Genomic DNA, 23091 nt, shown 5'->3' with positions numbered 1-23091 from the left:
CCCATATTTATGTTTAGTTATGTTACCTATTTGCACATCGTTACAACACTGTATATAGACCTAATATTATTTTGGAACTTTTTTGAGTGTAATGTTTACTGTTCATTTTCTATTGTTAATTTAACTTTTGTTTATTATCTCTTTCACTTGCTTTGGCAATGTAAACATACGTTTTCCATGCCAATAAAGCCCTTAAATTTAAAATTGAAATAGAGAGAGACAGAGACAGAGCGGGAGGAAGGGATGATTTTTTGAACTTGAATATCGCACACACGAAGCGGATGAATGGTATATTATGACCAGTGGCGTGGTATATTATGACCAGTGGCGCACCCCTTTAGAAGGCAGCCTCCTGATTGACTGAGGAGATTACCAATAAAAAGGGAGGGTTATCAGGAAACAAACATGGCTACCCAAGAGATGGAAGGTGAGTGAACATCTCAAATAGGGCATCTCAAATATTTTATCAAGAGTGATGAAATTGATATATGTATGCCCGAGGGTATTTCATTGTGTGCTAGTTTGTCTCCTCCCTCCCTGAACATGCTAATGTTGTTAGCCAGATAGCTAGGTAGTAACGTTTGCTAGCTACCTTGCTTGTTAGCGTTGTCATTCAATAACGTCTTGTTTTCGTGCGCAAGCAAACAACTATGTAGCTACATTAGCATGTCAATGTATTTTGTTTTGAATGGCATCTTCGTTTAATGTATCTAGTTAACATTAGCCTAGCAACTAAGTGGGACAATTTCATGGTGATTGGTCTGTCAAGGTACGCTAGCTAGCTGGTTGGTCCTTTCTGTCCAGTCAGTTGACGTGGCGATTTTACCCTCTTCGGATTCTTCAACATCTAAAATAAAAATGCCAGATGCAGTCGGGAAAACTTGTTATCTTCTAAGCTCTAAACAAGATCTAATAGTATAAATATGTTGCTAATGATGACCATGAGACTGATCAGGTAGCAGTAGGTTGCAGACAGACGCCCATACCATAGCAGATCACTTGAGTCTGCTACATGGGCGTTTGAGGTTTCCGTATAATGACCAAACTACGTTTTAAGGGACTGCCTCCCCATCTGTCCTCTATGTGCAGTGGACCGGAAGGGTGAGTCAGAGGAGTCTGGAGATGATGAGACCAGGAGGAAGAGCATCAATGGGGAGGTTGATGCCAATCAGCCCCATACCACAGGTGGTGGCAATACACAAGCTGTAGTTCCACACAAGTATAGTGTCACGCTTCGTAGACACAAACTGAAGGAAAGATTTTGATTTAATAATATAATAATATATGCCATTTAGCAGACGCTTTTATCCAAAGCGACTTACAGTCATGTGTGCATACATTCTACGTATGGGTGGTCCCGGGGATTGAACCCACTACCCTGGCGTTACAAACACCATGCTCTACCAACTGAGCTATTTAAATTGTTTGAGAACATTTTGTCCTATTGTAGCTAGTGCATACTTTCACTCCATTTAGATGCTGTGTTAAGACACTCCTTGACATGTCTCTTTGTACACAGTTAAAGAGGAGTCTCCTGTTGAAATGGATACCATAACTCTGGACCCAGAGGAAGAGGTGAGGGAGGGGGAGCAGTGTTATAATGGCGGCAGGTGGTTAAGTGCTCTGCCAGTAACCAAACTATTGCTGGTTCAAATCCCCGAGCCAACTACCGTAATTTCCGGACTATAAGCCGCTACTTTATTCCCACACTTTGAACCTCGCGGTTTATACAATGACGCGGCTAATTTATGGATTTTACCCGCTTTCACAAGATTCATGCCGCCAAAAAACTGAGCACCATCTCATGTGACGTAAATCGAGCGCGCTCAAACTTCCCATCATTCTGATTATGGTAGTAATTTTGTCACCCTCATCATGGCAAAGACACGGAGAAATGCATATGATGCAGCTTTCAAGGTGAAGGCTATAGATCTGGCTGTTGGAAAAGGAAATGGAGCTGCTGCATGGGAGCTTGGCCTTAATGAGTTGATTATAAGACTTTGTAAACAGCAGCGTGAGGAACTGACTCAGTGCAAAAAGACGACAAACCTTTCAGAGGGAAGAAAAGCAGATGGCCCAAAGTATTTGCAGCCACTCGACATCAGTGTATATCGTGCATTTAAGGTGGCGTTCAGTGGGAGGCTTGGATGACAAGTGGGGAGAAATCCTTCACTAAAACAGGCCGCATGCGAAGAGCAACTTATGGTCAAGTCTGCCAGTGGGTCCTGACAGCATGGAGCATTGTCAAAAAATCCACTATCATCAACGGGTTTCGAAAGGCTGGACTGCTGCGTGTTGAAGGGGCAGCATGAGCTCAGCGGGTTATTTGCCTCCAGATGAAAGTGACGAGAGCGACAATGAAAACGATCCAACATATGATGAAGCAATTCTGAGGCTATTCAACTCCGACACCGAAGGAGACGACTTCAGTGGTTTCAGTGCACAGGAGGAGGAAGATGGTGACCAATGACTTCCTTGGTAGGCTACTGTTTTAATTTTTGTTACAAGCAGTGTTTCGTTTAAAGGCTGTGTAAAGTTCCTTTGTTTCAATGTACCGGTAGGCACCTGCGGCTTATTTATGTACAAAATACGTTTTTTTTAAATAATTCAGTGGGTGCGGTTTATATTCGGGTGCGCTTAATAGTCCAGCAATTACGGTAGGTTAAAAATCTTGATCAAGGCACTTAACTCTAATTAAAAATAAAACAGTCTGCTACATGACAGATAAAATAAGTTGCTGTAAGTTTGCCTCATGGAATTATGAATGCTATTCCAATGTAGTTCTCTACTGAATACCTACCCCTCTTATTCTCAGGATGTTGATCTTGTCCACTGTCGTATTGGGAAGATTGAGGGAATGGGGGTGTTGAGGAAGGCGAAGGTCAGTAGTTTGACTATTGGCTGTCACTCACCCATCGTAAACATCATATGGCTATTTTATTGGAAACATGGGTGACATTATCACAGTGGAATAATGTACTGTGAGCACAAACAGTATGACTTGATTTAATGTTGTGCGTGTCCAGACGCTCTCTTTAAGGCAGAACCTGATCAAGACGATTGAAAACCTGGAGACTTTAGTGATGCTGAAGGAACTTGATCTCTACGACAACCAGATCCGCAAACTTGAGAACCTGCAGACCCTCAAAGAGCTGGAGTGAGTCTGACGGGACCACACACGCCAGTGTTTCCCTCCCTATCAGCTGACCTAGAGATTGCCTCAATGATCACCCTTTAGTGTATTCCTCTCCCCATTTACACTGACTGAAGCTATTGTTATTTCAAGCACCGTTTCTGTACAGTTGACTTTAACTTGAATGTGTTTTGACTGCTCTCCAGCCAGCTGGACGTGTCCTTCAATCTACTGAGGAAGGTGGAGGGTCTGGAGCGTCTGACGGGGCTAAAGAAGCTCTTTCTGCTGCACAACAAGATCAGCCACATCGCCAACCTGGACCACCTCACCGGCCTGGAGATGTTGGAGCTGGGCTCTAACCGCATCCGGGTAAGACTGGTCAATTGCATATTCACATATATTGGAATGGAATTGGAATGTGTAGAACATAATGTTTTTGTATTGGTATAGATTTGGTTTGAGTTGTACCAGAATCATTGTTGCTTTAAAGAGGTGAGGAATGATTCTTGACCTAACTTGTGTGCATGCCTCGTTGTTTCCAGCTAATAGAGAACTTGGACGGGCTGTCGTCGTTGACGAGTCTGTTTCTGGGCACCAATAAGATCACTCAGCTGCAGCATCTGGAAGGCCTTCACAACCTGACAGTCCTCAGCATCCAGGTATGTGTATATATCTCACACCATGGTTTGGATCAATTCTGGAAGTATTACAATTTTCAGTTGGGAATAATTGTAATTCGGTTTACTTTCTGAATTGATTATCACCACTGCTTCCTGTAATGTATTGTTTGAAAACACTGCAGAAATGTTAAATGCACATTTTCTTGCTTTAATGACCCAACTGTGTGTGTGCTGTTTAGTCGCGCTGAACTGTAGAAACTCATCTAATCATGATGATACAATGAGAGACATGTGGATTTTGGTCTCTGAGGTTATGTTGTGTTCCTTTCTCTCCAGAGTAACCGCATCACCAAGATGGAGGGTCTGCAGGGTCTGGTCAACCTGAAGGAACTGTACCTGAGTCACAACGGCATCGAGGTCATTGAGGGCCTGGAGAACAATGTGAGTCTGTGTCAACGGCAACCATATGACTGTAGGGCCATGCACATTGCCATGGCGACTAATGTAATTTAGAAGGAATGCAATGTTTATGGAAGCCCAATAAACCGATGTGGTAAAATGTTCCACACACAGCCAATGCATGTAGTCATTGGTGATTACATGTACTGTAGTTATTGCTAAGTCCATGTTGAATCAGTGATTGCATGCTAGTTCAATGTCAAGAATTGTTTCAGAAATCAAAGTGTCAATTTTGATGCTGTTTGACCACATACAGAAAAAGCTCACAACTCTAGACATCGCAGCCAACCGGGTAAAGAAAATTGAAAACATCAGCCATCTAACAGACCTACAGGAATTCTGGGTAAGATATTTAAGGTTCATGGTGAATAGGAAAGAGAAATGATGGATGAGTCATTTAAGTGCTGAGGGATTGTGGAATATGGCCATAGACCACAGCTGAGGTCTGTTCTTATGCACGACGCACTGCGTGCCAGGATAAAGCCCTTAGCCGTGGTATATTTGCAATATACCACAAACATCTGAGGTGCCTTATTGCTATTATAAACTAGTTACTAATGTAATTCAGAGCAGTTAAAATGTTTTCATCATGGCAAGTGGTCTGATATACCACGGCTGTCAGCATTCGGTGCTCGAACCACCCAGTTTATAATAAATAGAGCACTGTCACTTGTTGGAGGAATGAATAGATCTGTTGCTGATTGGAAAATGTATTTGAATCACATGTCAACTCTTTCCCAGATGAATGATAATCAGCTAGAGAACTGGTCAGATCTAGATGAGCTGAAGAGTTCCAAGGCCCTGGAGACGGTGTACCTGGAGAGGAACCCCTTGCAGAAGGACCCCCAATATCGCAGGAAGATTATGCTGGCTCTGCCCACCGTACGCCAGATCGACGCCACGTTCATCCGCTTTTGACCGGGCCACACCTCACCTTGGTGTCCCTCCACTCACCGTTCTTCCCCTTCAACTGCAAAATAGACCTCAGCTTACTGCACACACTCATTCACCACAGACACACCGACACAAGTGTCCTTGTATACCACATACACTCCAGCACACACACATTCTGACCATCACGTTTCACTTGCCTTACTGTCTCATGTAAAACACTCATGTACACACTTACACTCACCATCTGACCTATGCTATTGTGTTAATTTATTGTCAGAATTGGACTGGATAGGGGCTTGGAGGAGTGGGAGCTGCAGGGATGTGAAAAGGACTGCCCCCCCCTTACCCCCTTTGGATGTGGAGTAGGGAATAATTGCTCTGCCTGATTGTCCTTTTTGTCTGGAGGGATTTAAAAGGAGAAGGTTGTCAGTCTTTCTCCCTTTGTTATTGAAATTGCACTGTACCTGGCAAGAAGGTGGGCTGGCGGTATTGCTGATGGTCTATTTAAGTGTTCATCACATTTCCTTCAGGAAGTTCTAAACTCACCAGACAGTCTTATTTTAAAGAATTTAAAAAAAAATGTGTATATATATATTAAATGTTACAATGGTAGCTGCTGCCTTTATTGGTGTGTATGATACTTGGTGTGGTTGCCATGGGTATATTTAGCTCACCATAACACTAAGTTTCCCTCAAATTGTAGCTACGTTAAACAGACTGTTGTTCAATGTGAAGGCTTGAACTTAATTCCCACCCTGTCATAAAGAAGCATACTCTGGTCTAATTCGGGACAACAAAGCAAATGTGCTGTTCTGAATGCCAAATCATGGCAGCACCAAGAAACAAACCAGGGGTTTGTGCATTGGGAAAAAATGTAGCAGAGCATTTTGCAATGGGGCAAAATGGAAAAGAGTTATTATTGGACAAGAGCAGTTTCATGCCTGATGAACATGACCCAATTACCAGAGAGTATAACCACATGTGAAGAGTGGGATTTTTGCTGTAAGATTTGTTCACAACTTTTCATTGATTCATTTGTTTTTATTTAGTTTCTTAAACAGATTTGTTTTGAATGGTTCAAAGACCAAGTTTGATTATTTACAATGTCCTAATTCAAATTAATCTGCAGTCTGAGCTATACTGAAAACTAAACTATTTCAAATATTTTACTGCATTAGTTCATAAGGAAATCAGTCATCAAATTTATTTATATAGCCCTTCGTACATCAGCTGATATCTCAAAGTGCTGTACAGAAACCCAGCCTAAAACCCCAAACAGCAAGCAATGCAGGTGTAGAAGCACGGTGGCTAGGAAAAACTCCCTAGAAAGGCCAAAACCTAGGAAGAAACCTAGAGAGGAATCAGGCTATGTGGGGTGGCCAGTCCTCTTCTGGCTGTGCCGGGTGGAGATTATAACAGAACATGGCCAAGATGTTCATAAATGACCAGCATTGTCGTATAATAAGGTGGACTGGGGACAGCAAGGAGTCATGTCAGGTAGTCCTGGGGCATGGTCCTAGGGCTCAGGTCCTCTGAGAAAGAAAGGGAATTAGAGAACGCACACTTAGATTCACACAGGACACCGAATAGGACAGGAGAAGTACTCCAGATATAACAAACTGACCCTAGCCCCCGACAAACTACTGCAGCATAAATACTGGAGGCTGAGAAAGGAGGGGTCAGGAGACCCTGTGGCCCCATCTGAGGACACCACCGGACAGGGCCAAACAGGAAGGATATAACCCCACCCACACAGCCCCCACACCACTAGAGGGATATCTTCAACCACCAACTTATGGTAAGTTGGTGGTTGAAGATATCCCTCTAGTGGTGTGGGGGCTGTGCTTTGGCAAAGTGGGTGGGGTTATATCCTTCCTTCGCATAGAGTTGATCAGGCTGTGGAATGTTGTCCTACTCCTTCAATGGCTGTGAGAAGTCTCTGGATATTGGCGGGAACTGGAACACGCTGTCTTACATGTCAAGCATCCCAAACATGCTCAACGGGTGACATTATTTTTTTAATATTTTTTTTGAACCTTTATTTTACTAGGCAAGTCAGTTAAGAACAAATTCTTATTTTCAATGACGGTGAACAGTGGGTTAACTGCCTGTTCAGGGGCAGAACGACAGATTTGTACCTTGTCAGCTCGGGGATTTGAACTTGGAACCTTCTGGTTACTAGTCCAACACGCTAACCACTAGGCTACCCTGCCGCCCACTGTCAAAGGAGAAATGCTCAGTAACAGATGTAAACTGTAAACAAATTTGTGCACAATTTGAGAGAAATACGCTTTTTGTGGTTATGGAAAATTTCAGCTCATGAAACATGAGACCAACACTTGACATGCTACATTTCCATTTTTGTTCAGTGTATTGGTCCATAAGTAAATCTTACTGCTGTTAAAAAAAACTAACATTCAATGGTGGTGACATTCAGATTATGTAAAGGAAAATATGATAGTCTGTAATCATATTTCCATCAAAGTGAAAAGCCCATGCATATACATTTATGGAGTCACCTATAGTTTGCACTTACTGGTACACTTCAAAGGAAACTTGGGACAGCAGTGAACAGTGTTCGTGAACAGAAATGGGCTCAGATTACCTATTGACTTGGATCAGTGGGCTCTGTCTGAGTGAATGTCTGTGTGGTATGTGGAAGGGAAGGAATGTGTTAACTTTTATTTACCAGATTGCTCAGGATCCGTATGTCCATGCAGTACACCAACAGACGCAGAAGTTACCCCTAACCTCAGATCTAGGATCAGAAACTTTCTGTACCCAAATCAAATTTGAACCTAAACCAGTAGTGGAATGACCCTGTTTCAGTGGTTAGGGAAAACTTATATTATCTCTTGAGTGAAATGTTACCTTTACAACTTGGGCTTATTCAAGAGGGTGCAACATTTAGAATGTTAGATGGAAATGCAATGTACATTATTTCAACTATTGACTCCTCCCTTTGCTAGACAAGTTGACAGTTCTATACAATGGATTTCTGCCCCACGACGGGTTCAGAGAACAATGCCACACAACTCACTTTTTTTTTGCTCGCTTTTAGTTATGTTTGACAAAGTGCTCGGTTTACTGTCTTTGAACTGAATGTATTATAAAAGACTAAATAAAGTTACCTCAATTTAGATTGTTTTCCCACAAATGCTTACACCACTAAACTGACATGTTTTATTTTATTTTACCTTTATTTAACCAGGCAAGTCAGTTGAGAACAAATTCTTATTTTCAATGACGGCCTAGGAACAGTGGGTTAACTGCCTGTTCAGGGGCAGAACGACAGATTTGTACCTTGTCAGTTCAGGGTTACAAGTCCAACGCTCTAACCACTAGGCTACCCTGCTGCCCCAGGACTACTATGGCTGTGTTTACACAGTTAGGAAAATAATTTTGACCAATCAAGTCAGCTCTGAAAAAGATCTACATTTGATTTGATTGGTCAAAAGATCAATTAGTGGGGGGAAAATATCAGAATTGGGCTGCCTGTGTAAAAGGATACCCTTGTAGTTCAACTGGTAATTTAACTACATTTTGCAGTAGTTTAAATTTGAATATTGGTAGTGTTTTCAATAAGTCATCTCTTTTCAGCCATGAAGCACACAGGAGGTTGGTGGCACCTTAATTAGGGTGGACGGGCTCATGGTAATGTCTGGAGCGGAATTGGTGGAACGGTATCAAACATTGTTTCCATTTGTTTGATTCCATTCCATTTGCTCCGTTCCAGCCATTGATGAGGCCCTCAGCCACTTCCACTGGTGTAGCCAACTACTGGAACTACACTATTTTTTTTGCAAAAATAAAATGGGTAGATAATTTCCTTCCTTTCTTTTTCTTTTTGCATCAAACCTGCCTAATTCTCATTTGAAACAGTTTTTGTGTTTAATACACCAAATTCAAAATATGACACCAGAGTGATGTGTTTACCTCCCTTATCTCACCTCGTTTGCTCACATTGTATATAGACTTATTTTTCTACTGTATTATTGACTGTATATTTGTTTTACTCCATGTGTAACTCTGTGTTGTTGTATATGTCAAACTGCTTTGCTTTATCTTGGCCAGGTCGCAATTGTAAATGATAACTTCTTCTCAACTTGCCTACCTGGTGAAATAAATTCATAAAAAAATACTGTATGGGCCTACTATACAGCCAATGTAGTCAAACCAGACACAGGGCAATGAAATACATTACCCACAATCGAACACGAGTCTTTGTGTTACACCGGCAGCTAGACAAAGCTCGCGAGTACAGAACGGTAGTACGTACGTGCATCATTTGTGTTGTTGTTGGTCGCGGTAAGATGGCGGCGCTCGGGGATGGATCAGCTCCGGCGGTGAATGGGTTAATACAACAGTTCACAGCGATTACAGGTACAATTATTTTTTCCTTTAATTCTTGCAATGTTCATTGTTAATGAGTTATGTTCCAAAAATGGTCATGTCGCCCAAGCATCACAGAAAGCTGTGCAGGAAACTGACGGGGCATCAGTGCTTACTGCCCCCTGTCATCAAGGGAAAAACGAACTGGAGCCCACGACCGTCAAGTGTGTGTGTGATCACCAGACTGGAGCATCTAACTTAACAGAAATGATCCACAAGAAAGACTAGGATTGTCTTGGGATGATGCCTGACGCAGAAAAAATGCTTTCTAGAGTTTCCACAAAAGTAATTTAGACTGGAGGTGCAATAGCTAACGTTAGCCATGTTGTCTCGTTTTCGTGGAATGGGCGTTGGGTATAACGTCTATCTAGTCGCGCTAACCTAGCCTAGGTTCCGCCTTATAACGCAATGGTGGCTGGAACATCTCCCGCCTGTCATGTTCAAGAAGCACCGGACCAGCCTCTCTCTGCTAAAGTTACACAAAGTTTGCATGGCTGAGATGGTAATTGCATTATTCTATATTATGTCGATATAGATGGCAATTTGGCCAAATACATCCCATTTTTTTGTGATAGTATCCATGTTCTCTGTCGAGTATACTTCAAAAGTGAAACGAACATGATAAAGTCTAACCATCTAAAGATGCATGAAAATTTAGATTGCATGTAAATTGCACATCATTTTAAGCAGTTCTTGATTACCATGCACGGAGATGAACCGTTCACATAGTGAAAGTACCAGGCATTATTCTGTTCTGCCAGTGCGTTTCTCAAACAAGAACAACGCATGCGCATAACTTGTTTTTTTTGTGAGTGATCCTTGGGGTTCAGAGCTCGGAAAATATTTCATAATATGCATTAAGTCAACCAACAAATTATTCAATCCATCAAAATATATTTTAGATTTAAATCAGTTAACTTTTTTAACATCCACATTTGATATTTCGGTGTGTGTGTGTCCATGCATGCTACTACACTCTCCCAGGTGCCACAGAGAGTGTGGGGAAGCATATGCTAGAAGCATGCAACAACAATCTAGAAATGGCAGTGACCATGTTCCTGGATGGAGGGGGGATTGCAGAGGAGCCCAGCACCAGCTCCAGTTCAGCAGGGTCCTCCAGCAGCAGAGCTCCCCCCGCAGAGTGAGTCAGTGGCCTGCTCCATCACTGCAGAGTCCTGATATGGAGCCTGTGTTGAAACAAACCCATACTTTGAGAGATCGCCAATACTGTCCCTGCTGTTTTTAATTAAAAGGATGTTAATAAGAAAATGAAAGGTCTGCTCTCCTGGAGTTTAAGTTTAATATGGTCTGTTTTTGTAGTGACCAAGTGCGGGCACCCATCCCTCAGAAGCAGGACATACTGGTAGAGCCAGAGCCTATGTTTGGAGGTACAGTACTGAAGTGCCACCCCTTCATTTAGCTTACCTGACTACAACTTGATCTCAATGGCGCTCCCTCTCTGTTTCCCCCTGTAGCTGTCTCAGTCCATCTAACTGTCTGTCCCTCTCTCTGCATCCATAACTCTCGCAGCACCAAAGCGACGAAGACCTGCCCGGTCCATATTTGACGGTTTTAGGGACTTCCAAACAGAAACAAGTAAGTAGCTTAGCGGTCTTTGTGTAGGTGTTTGTGTTTGCATAGAATGGGGGTTTGTGTGCTAAATCAATTTTCCTGAATTGTGCCACCCAGCCCTCAGGCATCAGGCATAGCACTACTTAAAGCTGTAGTTGTGTTCTGATCATGGTCAGGTTTTCTTTTACAGTGAGCTCCAAAAGTCATTGTATGATTTCAAATCCAAAGGGCTGGAGTACAGAGCCAAAACAACAAGAAATGTGTCACTATGCCAATACTTTTGGAGCTTAATGTATACGCTAATGGCTTCTCTGCCCTCTCTCAGTCCGCCAGGAGCAGGAGCTGAGGAACGGCAGCGCGGTGGACAAGAAGCTCAGCACCCTGGCGGACCTGTTCCGGCCCCCCGTTGAGCTCATGCACAAAGGCAGCTTTGAGACGGTGAGGAGCCCCCTCCCCCTGGACACCCAAGCTCCCTAGACCTGGAGGACTGTCAGTCGACCCTCATCCAAACCACCCTTAGCTGAAAGGATTGGATGGGTTTCTAAGCAGTACGGCAACAATTCCACCGAGCTTGCCAGAGGGCAAGGTGGAGCTATTACCAAATTGCTCATACCTATCCGGCTCCTTTCTCTCTCTAGGCAAAGGACTGTGGTCAGCTGGAGAACAAGTGGCTGATGATCAACATCCAGAATGTGCAGGACTTTGCCTGCCAGTGTCTCAACAGAGACGTGTGGAGCAATGACGCGGTCCGGACCATCATCAGGGAGCACTTCATATTCTGGCAGGTATGCAGTGTGCACACAGATGGAGATGAACGTGCATTCGCACATCAAATCAAGTCAAGCTTTATATAGCACATTTCAGAAATGAATGCAACACAATGCACTTGACAGGAAAAAACTAATAAACAATGTAAATAAAAACTGAAATATTTACTACACAAGAAACCTAAGAGGGAAACAAAAACAAAATAATAACAATTTGAAACTGAAAGACTAAAAAAGGACCCTAAGGAAAAGCAAAGCAAAAAATGTGTTTTTAAGATCCCTTTTAAATATGTCTACAGTTTCGGCCCACCTCAGGATCTCTGGCAGGCTATTCCAGAGGCATGGGGCATAGTAACTAAAAGCTGCCTCTCCATGCCTCCTGGTCATAGGCTTTGGGATAGTTAAAAGGCCAGTGCCAGAGGACCTGAAGGACCTACTGGATACATAACTTAAAAGCATGTCTGTATTGGAGGAGGTTGAGAGCTTCAAGTTCCATGGTGTCCAACAAACTAACATGGTCCAAGCACACCAAGACAGTCATGAAGAGGGCACGACAAAACCTATTCCCCCTCAGGAGACTGAAAAGATTTGTCATGGGTCCTCAGATCCTCAAAAGGTTCTACAGCTGCACCACTGGTTGCATCACTGCCTGATATGGCAACTGCTCGGCCTCCGACCGCAAGGCACCACAGAGGGTAGTGCAAACAGCCCAGTACATCACTGGGGCCATGCTTCTTGCCATCCAGGACCTCTACACCAGGCGGTGTCAGAGGAAGGCCTTAAAAATGGTCAAAGACTCCAGCCACCCTAGTCATAGACTGTTCTCTCTGCTACCGCACTGCAAGCGGTACCGGAGCACCAAGTCTAGGTCTATGAGGCTTCTAAACAGCTTCTACCCCGAAGCCATAAGACTCCTGAATACCTAATTAAATGGCTACCCAGACTATTTGCATTGCCCCCCACCCTTTTACACCGCTGCTACTCTCTGTTGTTATCATCTATGCATAGTCACTTTAATAACTCTACCTACATGTACATATTACCTCAACTAACCGGTGCCCCCGCACATTGACTCTGCACCGGTAGTCCCCTGTATATAGTCTCTCTATTGATATTTTACTGCTGCTCTTTAATTACTTGTTACTTTTATTTCTTATTCATATTTTTTTTTACTGCATTTTTGGTTATGGGCTCGTAAGTAAGCATTTCAATGTAAGGTCTGTTGTATTCGGCCAATATGACTAATAAAATTTGATATATTGGGGTGCACAATCATGGATTGATTTGAAATGTCGCCTTACCATTCAGAAAAAGTTAATAACCAAGTTTCCATCCACAGTTTTATGCGAGTGAAGTCCACAAAAATAGTTGCATTAAATAGCAAATGTGCCTACTCTGGTCTTAGCACCTACGCTTTAGCCAACAGCTGGCAGTACGCAGTGTGGATGGGCAGTACGCAGTGTGGATGGGCAGTACGCAGTGTGGATGGGCAGTACGCAGTGTGGATGGGCAGTACGCAGAGTGGATGGGCAGTACGCAGAGTGGATGGGCAGTACGCAGTGTGGATGGGCAGTACGCAGTGTGGATGGGCAGTACGCAGTGTGGATGGGCAGTACGCAGTGTGGATGGGCAGTATACAGTGCATTCGGAAAGTATTCCCTTGACTTTTTCCACATTTTGTTACGTTATAGCTTACTCTAAAATGTATTAAATTGTTGTTTTTTTTCCCTCATCAATTTACACACACTACCCCATAATGACAAAGCAAAACCAGTGTGTGTATATATATATATATATATATATATATATATATATATATAAAACAAATAAATTGTAAATGAGAACTTGTTCTCAATTTGCCTACCTGGTTAAATAAAGGTGAAATAAAAATAAATATATATATATATATATATATATATATATATTTTTTTTTTTTTGCAAATGTATAAAAACTGAAATATCACATTTACATTAGTATTCTGACCCTTTACTCAGTACTTTGTTGAAGTACCTTTGGCAGCGATCACAGCCTCGAGTCTTCTTGGGTATGACACGACAAGCTAGCCAAACCTGTACTTGGGGGGTTTCTCCCACTCTTCTCTGCAGATCCTCTCAAACTCTGTCAGGTTGGATGGGAAGCGTCTCTGCACAACTATTTTTAGTTTCTTCCAGAGAATTTTGATCAGGTTTAAAGCTCTGGCTGGGCAGCTCAAGGACATTCAGAGACTTGTCCCAAAGCCATTCCTGCGTTGTCTTGGCTGTGTGCTTAGGGTCGTTATCCTGTTGGAAAGTGAACCTTCGGCCCAGTCTGAAGTCCTGAGTGCTCTGTAGCAGGTTTTCATCAAGGATCTCTCTGTACTTTGCTCCGTTGATCTTTGCCTCGATCCTGACTAGTCTCTGCCGCTGAAAAACATCCCCACAGCAAGATGCTGCCACCACCATGCTTCACCATAGGGATGGTGCTAGGTTTACTCCAGACGTGACGCTTGGCATTCAGGACAAAGATTTTAATCTTAGTTTCATCAGACCAGAGAATCTTATTTCCCATGGTTTGAGAGTCCTTAAGCAGGCTGTCGTGCCTTTTTTCTGAGGAGAGCTTCCATCTGGCCACTCTACCATAAAGGCCTGATTGGTGAAGTGCTGCAGAGATGGTGTTCCTTCTGGAAGGTTCTCCCATCTCCACTGAGGAACTCTGGAGCGCTGTCAGAGTGACCATCGGGTTCTTGGTCACCTCCCTGATGAAGGCCCTTCTCCCCCGATTGCTTAATTTGTCCGGGCGGACAGCTCTAGGAAGAGTCTTGGTGGTTCCAAACTTCTTCCATTTAAGAATGATGGAGGTCACTGTGTTCTTGGGAACCATCAATGCTGCAGAATTTTTTTTGTACCCTTCCCCAAATCTGTGCCTCGACACAATCCTGTCTCGGAGCTCTACGGACAATTCCTTTGATTTCATGGCTTGGTTTTTGCTCTGACATGCACTGTTAACTGTGAGATCTTTATATAGACAGGTGTGTGCCTTTCCAAATCATGTACAATTAGTTGAATCAGTTGACTCCAAGTTGTGAAAACTTCTCAAGGATGGTTAATGGAAACAGGATGCAGCTGAGCTCAATTTCAAGTCTCATCGCAAATCAAATCAAATTTATTTATATAGCCCTTCGTACATCAGCTGATATCTCAAAGTGCTGTACAGAAACCCAGCCTAAAACCCCAAACAGCAAGCAATGCAGGTGTAGAAGCACGGTGGCTAGGAAAAACTCCCTAGAAAGGCCAAAACCTAGGAAGAAACCTAGAGAGGAACCAGGCTATGTGGGGTGGCCAGTCCTCTTCTGGCTGTACCGGGTGGAGATTATAACAGAACATGGCCAAGATGTTCAAATGTTCATAAATTACCAGCATGGTCAAATAATAGTAAGGCAGAACAGTTAACTGGAGCAGCAGCATGGCCAGGTGGACTGGGGACAGCAAGGAGTCATCATGTCAGGTAGGCTCAGGTCCTCTGAGAGAGAGAAAGAAAGAAGGAGAGAATTAGAGAACGCACACTTAGATTCACACAGGACACCGAATAGGACAGAAGAAGTACTCCAGATATAACAAACTGACCCTAGCCCCCCGACACAAAATATTGCAGCATAAAAACTGGAGACTGAGACAGGAGGGATCAGGAGACACTGTGGCCCCATCCGAGGACGGGGCCAAACAGGAAGGATATAACCCCACCCACTTTGCCAAAGCACAGCCCCCACACCACTAGAGGGATATCTTCAACCACCAACTTACCATCCTGAGACAAGGCTGAGTATAGCCCACAAAGATCTCCGCCACGGCACAACCCAAGGGGGGCGCCAACCCAGACAGGATGACCACAACAGTGAATCAACCCACTCAGGTGACGCACCCCCTGCAGGGACGGCATGAGAGAGCCCCAGTAAGCCAGTGACTCAGCCCCTGTAATAGGGTTAGAGGCAGAGAATCCCAGTGGAAAGAGGGGAACCGGCCAGGCAGAGACAGCAAGGGCGGTTCGTTGCTCCAGAGCCTTTCCGTTCACCTTCCCACTCCTGGGCCAGACTACACTCAATCATATGACCCACTGAAGAGATGAGTCTTCAGTAAAGACTTAAAGGTTGAGACCGAGTTTGCGTCTCTGACATGGGTAGGCAGACCGTTCCATAAAAATGGAGCTCTATAGGAGAAAGCCCTGCCTCCAGCTGTTTGCTTAGAAATTCTAGGGACAATTAGGAGGCCTGCGTCTTGTGACCGTAGCGTACGTGTCGGTATGTACGGCAGGACCAAATCAGAGAGATAGGTAGGAGCAAGCCCATGTAATGCTTTGTAGGTTAGCAGTAAAACCTTGAAATCAGCCCTTGCTTTGACAGGAAGCCAGTGTAGAGAGGCTAGCACTGGAGTAATATGATCAAATTTTTTGTTCTAGTCAGGATTCTAGCAGCTGTATTTAGCACTAATTGAAGTTTATTTAGTGCTTTTTCCGGGTAGCCGGAAAGTAGAGCATTGCAGTAGTCTGACCTAGAAGTGACAAAAGCATGGATTAATTTTTCTGCATCATTTTTGGACAGAAGGTTTCTGATTTTTGCAATATTACGTAGATGGAAAAAAGCTGTCCTCGAAATGGTCTTGATATGTTCTTCAAAAGAGAGATCAGGGTCCAGAGTAACGCCGAGGTCCTTCACAGTTTTATTTGAGACGACTGTACAACCATTTAGATTAATTGTCAGATTCAACAGAAGATCTCTTTGTTTCTTGGGACCTAGAACAAGCATCTCTGTTTTGTCCGAGTTTAATAGTAGAAAGTTTGCAGCCATCCACTTCCTTATGTCTGAAACACATGCTTCTAGCGAAGGCAATTTTGGGGCTTCACCATGTTTCATTGAAATGTACAGCTGTGTGTCATCCGCATAGCAGTGAAAGTTAACATTATGTTTTCGAATAACATCCCCAAGAGGTAAAATGTATAGTGAAAACAATAGTGGTCCTAAAACAGAACCTTGAGGAACACTGAAATTTACAGTTGATTTGTCAGAGGACAAACCATCCACAGAGACAAACTGATATCTTTCCAACAGATAAGATCTAAACCAGGCCAGAACTTCTCCATGTAGACCAATTTGGGTTTCCAATCTCTCCAAAAGAATGTGGTGATCGATGGTATCAAAAGCAGCACTAAGGTCTAGGAGCACGAGGACAGATGCAGAGCCTCAGTCCGATGCCATTAAAATGTAATTTACCACCTTCACAAGTGCCGTCTCAGTGCTATGATGGGGTCTAAAACCAGACTGAAGCATTTTGTATACATTGTTTGTCTTCAGGAAGGCAGTGAGTTGCTGCGCAACAGCCTTCTCTAAAATTTTGGGGAGGAATGGAAAATTCGATATAGGCCGATAGTTTTTTATATTTTCTGGGTCAAGGTTTGGCTTTTTCAAGAGAGGCTTTATTACTGCCACTTTTAGTGAGTTTGGTTCACATCCAGTGGATAGAGAGCTGTTTATTATGTTCAACATAGGAGGGCCAAGCACAGGAAGCAGCTCTTTCAGTAGTTTAGTTGGAATAGGGTCCAGTATGCAGCTTGAAGGTTTAGAGGCCATGATTATTTTCATCATTGTGTCGAGATATAGTACTAAAACACTTGAGCGTCTCTCTTGATCCTAGGTCCTGGCAGAGTTGTGCAGACTCAGGACAACCGAGGTTTGGAGGAATACGCAGGTTTAAAGAGGAGTCCGTAATTTGCTTTCTAATAATCATAATCTTTTCCTCAAAGAAGTTCATGAATTTATCACTGCTGAAGTGAAAGTCATCCTCTCTTGGGGAATGCTGCTTTTTAGTTAGCTTTGCGACAGTATCGAAAAGGAATTTCGGATTGTTCTTCTTTTCCTCAATTAAGTTAGAAAAATAGGATGATCGAGCAGCAGTAAGGGCTCTTTGGTACTGCACGGTACTGTCTTTCCAAGCTAGTCGGAAGACTTCCAGTTTGGTGTGGCGCCACTTCCGTTCCAATTTTCTGGAAGCTTGCTTCAGAGCCCGGGTATTTTCTGTGTACCAGGGAGCTAGTTTCTTATGAGAAATGTTTTTAGTTTTTAGGGGTGCAACTGCATCTAGGGTATTGCGCAAGGTTAAATCGAGATCCTCAGTTAGGTGGTTAACTGATTTTTGTCCTCTGGCGTCCTTGGGTAGGCAGAGGGAGTCTGGAAGGGCATCAAGGAATCATTGTGTTGTCTGTGAATTTATAGCACGACTTTTGATGGTCCTTGGTTGGGGTCTGAGCAGATTATTTGTTGCAATTGCAAACGTAATAAAATGGTGGTCCGATAGTCCAGGATTATGAGGAAAAACATTAAGATCCACAACATTTATTCCATGGGACAAAACTAGGTCCAGCGTATGACTGTGACAGTGAGTGGGTCCAGAGACATGTTGGACAAAACCCACTGAGTCGATGATGGCTCCGAAAGCCTTTTGGAGTGGGTCTATGGACTTTTCCATGTGAATATTAAAGTCACCAAAGATTAGAATATTATCTGCTATGACTACAAGGTCCGATAGGAATTCAGGGAACTCAGTGAGAAACGCTGTATATGGCCCAGGAGGCCTGTAAACAGTAGCTCTAAAAATTGATTGAGTAGGCTGCATAGATTTCATGACTAGAAGCTCAAATGACAAATGTCTTCTTCTTTTTTTGTAAATTGAAATTTGCTATCGTAAATGTTAGCAACACCTCCGCCTTTGCGGTATTTCTGTTTTTTATTTTAATACATTTGCAAGAAATTCTAAAAACCTGTTTTCACTTTTCCATTATGGGGTATTATTGTGTGTAGCTTGATGAGGAAAAACATACACTACAGCCTTTCTTAAATTGATAAAGTGTAACAAAATGCGGGTAAAAGTCAAGCGGTCTGAATACTTTCCGAATGCACTGCGTACCGCCTACCCACACTGCGTACCGCCTACCCACACTGCGTACTGCCTACCCACACTGCGTACTGCCTACCCACACTGCGAACTGCCAGATTTTGGCTCAAGCGTACGTGCTTAGACCAGAATAGGCACATTTGCTATTTAATGCAACAATTTTTGTGAAAAAACTTGGTTGAGTTGAAAATGCGATGGAAACACATTGAACTTAGTACATAAAAACTTAAGCGAAAAAGTACATTTTGTGTGCACTACGTCAACACGTTGCAGATAAAAATCAGTGCGTGTCAGTTTGGTAGAAACACCACTGGTGGGAAAATGCACATTTTCTTCATGCAGTTTTAGAATATTCACATAAAAATCTATTTGCCGATTGGATGAAAAACTATCTACTGTAACTTTTTGTTTTTCTCTTTCATAACTCTCATGCATACACAAGCTGTCACATCCACACACAGGTGCGCGCGTATGCACTGTGTGCCGTAGAGGCGTGTTGAGGGGAGCTAGCCTGCTGTGTGTCTGCATTTTATGTGTTTGTGTGCACGTGTGTATTGACAGGTGTACCATGACAGTGAAGAGGGCCAGAGGTATATCCAGTTCTACAAGCTCAATAAGTTTCCCTATATCTCCATTTTGGATCCCCGCACAGGTGAGGCCAGCTCTGAGTCTCTTGAGTGTTTAAACAGTTACTAATATTAAAAAGGTATGACTGACGATGCTCGTGTTTGACCGTTCTGCAGGTCAGAAGATGGTGGAGTGGCACCAGTTGGACGTTGCGTCGTTTCTGGAACAGGTGACGGGCTTCTTGACGGAACACGGCCAGCTAGACGGCCCGGCGTCCAGCCACCCCCCCCCGGCCAAACGGGCCCGCTCCGTGAGTCTCTGCTCACTCTCTCTCTCTCCCTCTCTTTCTTATTAAATACTGTCCATATTGCTCATTCCAGTCACATTATCACTTTATTCTCTCACTCTGTTCGCTCTCTCTCCATCACTTCTGTCTATCTCACACCTCTATTTGATGTGTTCTCTTTCTCTGTCTGTCTACTCGACTGTTTTTTCCCAGGAAAGTCTGATAGACGCCAGTGAGGACAGCCAGTTGGAGGCAGCCATCAAAGCCTCTCTCCAGGAGACCCACTATGAGTCGTCCTCCGCCCCCAACCTCCCCAACTCCCCCCACTCTGTAGAGGTAGACTCGGATGGAGACTCAGACGAGGAGCCCTTCTCCGACAGCGAGGGCCTCATCTCTGTCGACGGCTCGGACAATGAGACAACAGAACCACAGGAGGGCAGCTCCTGCTCCACAGACGGAGACACCCCTCCTGGACCAGCCCCTCCTACATCTGCAGCTGTAGCCCCCCAGCCCCCGCCACAGCCGGACAGCCCACCTGCTCGTCACAGGAAGTCCCCCCACAATGAGAACAGTCACAGGAAAGAGGAGAGCAAAAAGAACCACCTGGAGCCTCTGGCGGCTGCGCCGGCCCGCTCCCAGGCCGACCCAGACTCAGAGCATCGTTCTGGGGAGAACCATCGCACCGCAACAGGCCAAAGCTCCAAATCTGTTAAGACGGAAACCTCCGACCTCGACTGCCTTGATGACAATGGTACTAAAATGATGCCTGTGTGTGTGTTTCTGTGCATCATGTTCAAGTGTCTAGATTGTGTGTGCGTATCTACGATTTACGTCTTCATCCGACCCTACTCTGACTGCACTCTTTCTGTATTGTGTGTTCAGGTCCCAAGGCCAGACTGATGCTGCGCTATCCAGACGGACAGAGAGAGCAGATCGCCCTGTCGTCCAAGGCCAAGCTTATGGTGAGAATGTACTCTTGTGCTAGACCTTGTGTTAAATTCAATTAATGAAGAAAAAAAATAATCAAAATCCCGGTCAATTTTCAGTTCAAGAATTGATGTTCAATTCATTACCTGATTTGACTGAGTGGAAATGCAGCTGATCCCAACCCCCGGTACACTATATATAAAAAAAGTAGGTGGACACCCACCCCTTCAAATTTGTGGATTCAGCTGTTTCAGCCACACCCGTTGTTCACAGGTGTATAAAATTGAGCACACAGCCATGCAATCTCCAAATATTAGCTGTAGAATGACCTTACTGAAGAGCTCAGTGACATTCAATGTGGCATCATCATAGGATGCCATCTTTCCAACAAGTCAGTTTGTCAAATATCTGCCCTGCTAGAGCTGTCCCCGGGTCAACTATAAGTGCTGTTATTGTGAAGTGTAAACGTCTCGGAGCAACAATGGCTCAGCTGCAAAATGGGAGGCCACACAAGCTCACAGAACGGGTAGTGATCTGTCCTCGGTTGCAGCACTCACTACTGAGTTCCAAACTGCCACAATAACTGTTTGTCGGGAGCTTAATGAAATGGGTGTCCATGGCCAAGCAGCCACACACAAGCCTAAAATCACCATGCACAATGCCAAGTGTCTGCTGGAGTGGTGTAAAGCTAGCCACCATTGGACTCTGGAGCAGTAGAAACATGTTCTCTGGGGTGATGAATCACGCTTCACCATCTGGCTGTCCGACGGACTAAATAAGGTTCTGGGGCTGTTTTTCATTGTTTGGGATAGGCCGCTTAGTTCCAGTGAAAGGAAATCTTAACTCTACAGCATACAATGACATTCTAGACAATTCAGTGCTTCCAACTGTCTGGCAACAGTTTGGAGAAGGCCCTTTCCTGTTTCAGCATGACAATGCCCCCGTGCACAAAACGAGGTCCATACAGAAATGGTTTGTCGAGATCGGTGTGGAAGAACTTGACTGGCCTGCACAGAGCCCTGACCTTAACCCTATCGAACACCTTAGTGATGAATTGGAACACCGACTGTGAGCCAGGCCTAATCGCCCAACATCAGTGCCCAACCTTACTAATACTCGTGGCTGAATGGAAGCAAGTCCCCGCAGCAATGTTCTAACATTTAGTGGAAAGTCTTCCCAGATGAGTGGAGGCTGTTATAGCAGAAAAGGGGGGACCAACTCCATATTAATGGCCATGATTTTGGAATGAAATGTTTGATGAGCAGGTGTCCACATACTTTTGGTCATGTAGTGTACATTAAGATATTATAAGACATTTATAAAGGCTCATATATGCATATAACTCTTTATAAAGCAGTTATAAAGCATTATTTAGTAAAGCGTTACCTACCTTCAATGGTGTCCTCCACTCCCCTCCAGGCTCTGGTTAGACATGTCCAGTCGAAGGGCTACCCCAACGAACGCTTCGAGCTCGTCACCAACTTCCCCCGACGGAAGCTGGCCCACTTGGACTATGACGTCACACTGCAGGAGGCAGGGCTTTGTCCACAGGAGACTGTATTTGTGCAGGAAAGGAACTAAGCCATGCATTTTCTATCTTCAGACCACGCACATTTCACCAGTGACCCGGGAGGACGTTACAGGCCGCTACTCCTGGGCTTTTTTTATTTTGGAATTAGACCATGCCCCTATTTGGGGACACCGAACTGTGGATGAACTTCATTACCCATCATTCCACTGGGAGGAAGTGACTGTACTCTTTTTAGTAGGCATTGTTGTTCATCGTCAATTACCGAATGGATTCTATTCTGATTTTAGTTTTATTCTGAGGTAAAAAAAACAATCGGAGTAGAACACCTTAATGATACTGTTACAAATAAGCTGAGGCCCCTTAATAATGATCAGAGCTGGCATCAGAGCTGGCTCAGGAAAACTTTACAGACTATTATCCATAAAGGATGTCAAATGTCAGATATTTTTTTGAAGTTATTTTTTGATTCATGAACACCTACAGCCTGTTAAAGGAGCGACTTGAACTCTGATTGGTCCCAAATTTGCTCTTCTCCGTGTTGATTGGGTGAAGAGGGGACTTTGAATACAGGAATTGATGGAGAGGGGTGTAGGGTCGTTCAAGGGAATTCTTTTTTTTTTGGGGGGGGGGGGGTCCTCAACTGTCAACCTGCACTACAGGAGTGGTGTAGCGATTAACATTTAGTCTTAGTCGGTGTGTGTATATAAATATATATATATATATATCTTTTTTTTTCTACCCCATTTCCAAGAAAATATGCTGAAATATAATCATAAAAACAAAGGGAAACTTGTTTGCTCTATTCCATTTCTACCATGTATTTGTCTATCTAAATTGTGACCACAACCTCAAAAGTATAGAGTTGGTGATGATGATCATATCTTGATACCTCCGCCCCAATGTACCGAACGATCTGGGTCAGTGTAAGCAATTGGTGGTGCCGTTTGGTGTTATCACTCTTACCAGCCCAACTATAACTAATATCTATCATGTCTAGTCAGATATGAGGGAGAGGTAACAAG

At 43.8% G+C, this 23091-nt stretch overlaps 2 protein-coding genes across 3 annotated transcripts; both read left to right on the top strand.

Moving 5' to 3' along the window:
• Positions 1 to 206: 206 nt before the first annotated feature.
• LOC124040959 (protein phosphatase 1 regulatory subunit 7-like) lies at positions 207 to 5718 on the top strand. Its single transcript, XM_046358092.1, has 10 exons — positions 207 to 427; positions 1090 to 1185; positions 1520 to 1575; positions 2816 to 2881; positions 3027 to 3157; positions 3340 to 3502; positions 3676 to 3792; positions 4090 to 4194; positions 4469 to 4555; positions 4954 to 5718. Exons 1-10 carry the CDS (start codon positions 406 to 408, stop codon positions 5128 to 5130), a joined length of 1020 nt encoding a protein of 339 aa, XP_046214048.1. The 5' UTR covers positions 207 to 405; the 3' UTR covers positions 5131 to 5718.
• Positions 5719 to 9336: 3618 nt separating this feature from the next.
• On the top strand, positions 9337 to 22858 carry LOC124041942 (UBX domain-containing protein 7-like). 2 transcript variants are annotated; one of them, XM_046360134.1, is made up of 11 exons: positions 9337 to 9489; positions 10483 to 10639; positions 10819 to 10886; positions 11029 to 11094; positions 11396 to 11508; positions 11709 to 11855; positions 19320 to 19410; positions 19502 to 19635; positions 19825 to 20362; positions 20494 to 20573; positions 22142 to 22858. In XM_046360134.1, exons 1-11 carry the CDS (start codon positions 9420 to 9422, stop codon positions 22370 to 22372), a joined length of 1695 nt encoding a protein of 564 aa, XP_046216090.1. In that variant the 5' UTR covers positions 9337 to 9419; the 3' UTR covers positions 22373 to 22858. The 2 variants fall into 2 exon arrangements, with proteins under 2 accessions (XP_046216090.1, XP_046216091.1); XM_046360135.1 differs by having other exon boundaries at positions 21958 to 22282.
• Positions 22859 to 23091: the final 233 nt, after the last annotated feature.

The sequence above is a fragment of the Oncorhynchus gorbuscha genome, linkage group LG08, assembly GCF_021184085.1.
Source record: "Oncorhynchus gorbuscha isolate QuinsamMale2020 ecotype Even-year linkage group LG08, OgorEven_v1.0, whole genome shotgun sequence".
In the NCBI taxonomy this organism is placed as follows: Eukaryota; Metazoa; Chordata; class Actinopteri; order Salmoniformes; family Salmonidae; genus Oncorhynchus; species Oncorhynchus gorbuscha.
This window is presented reverse-complemented; position numbering and strand designations above follow the sequence as displayed.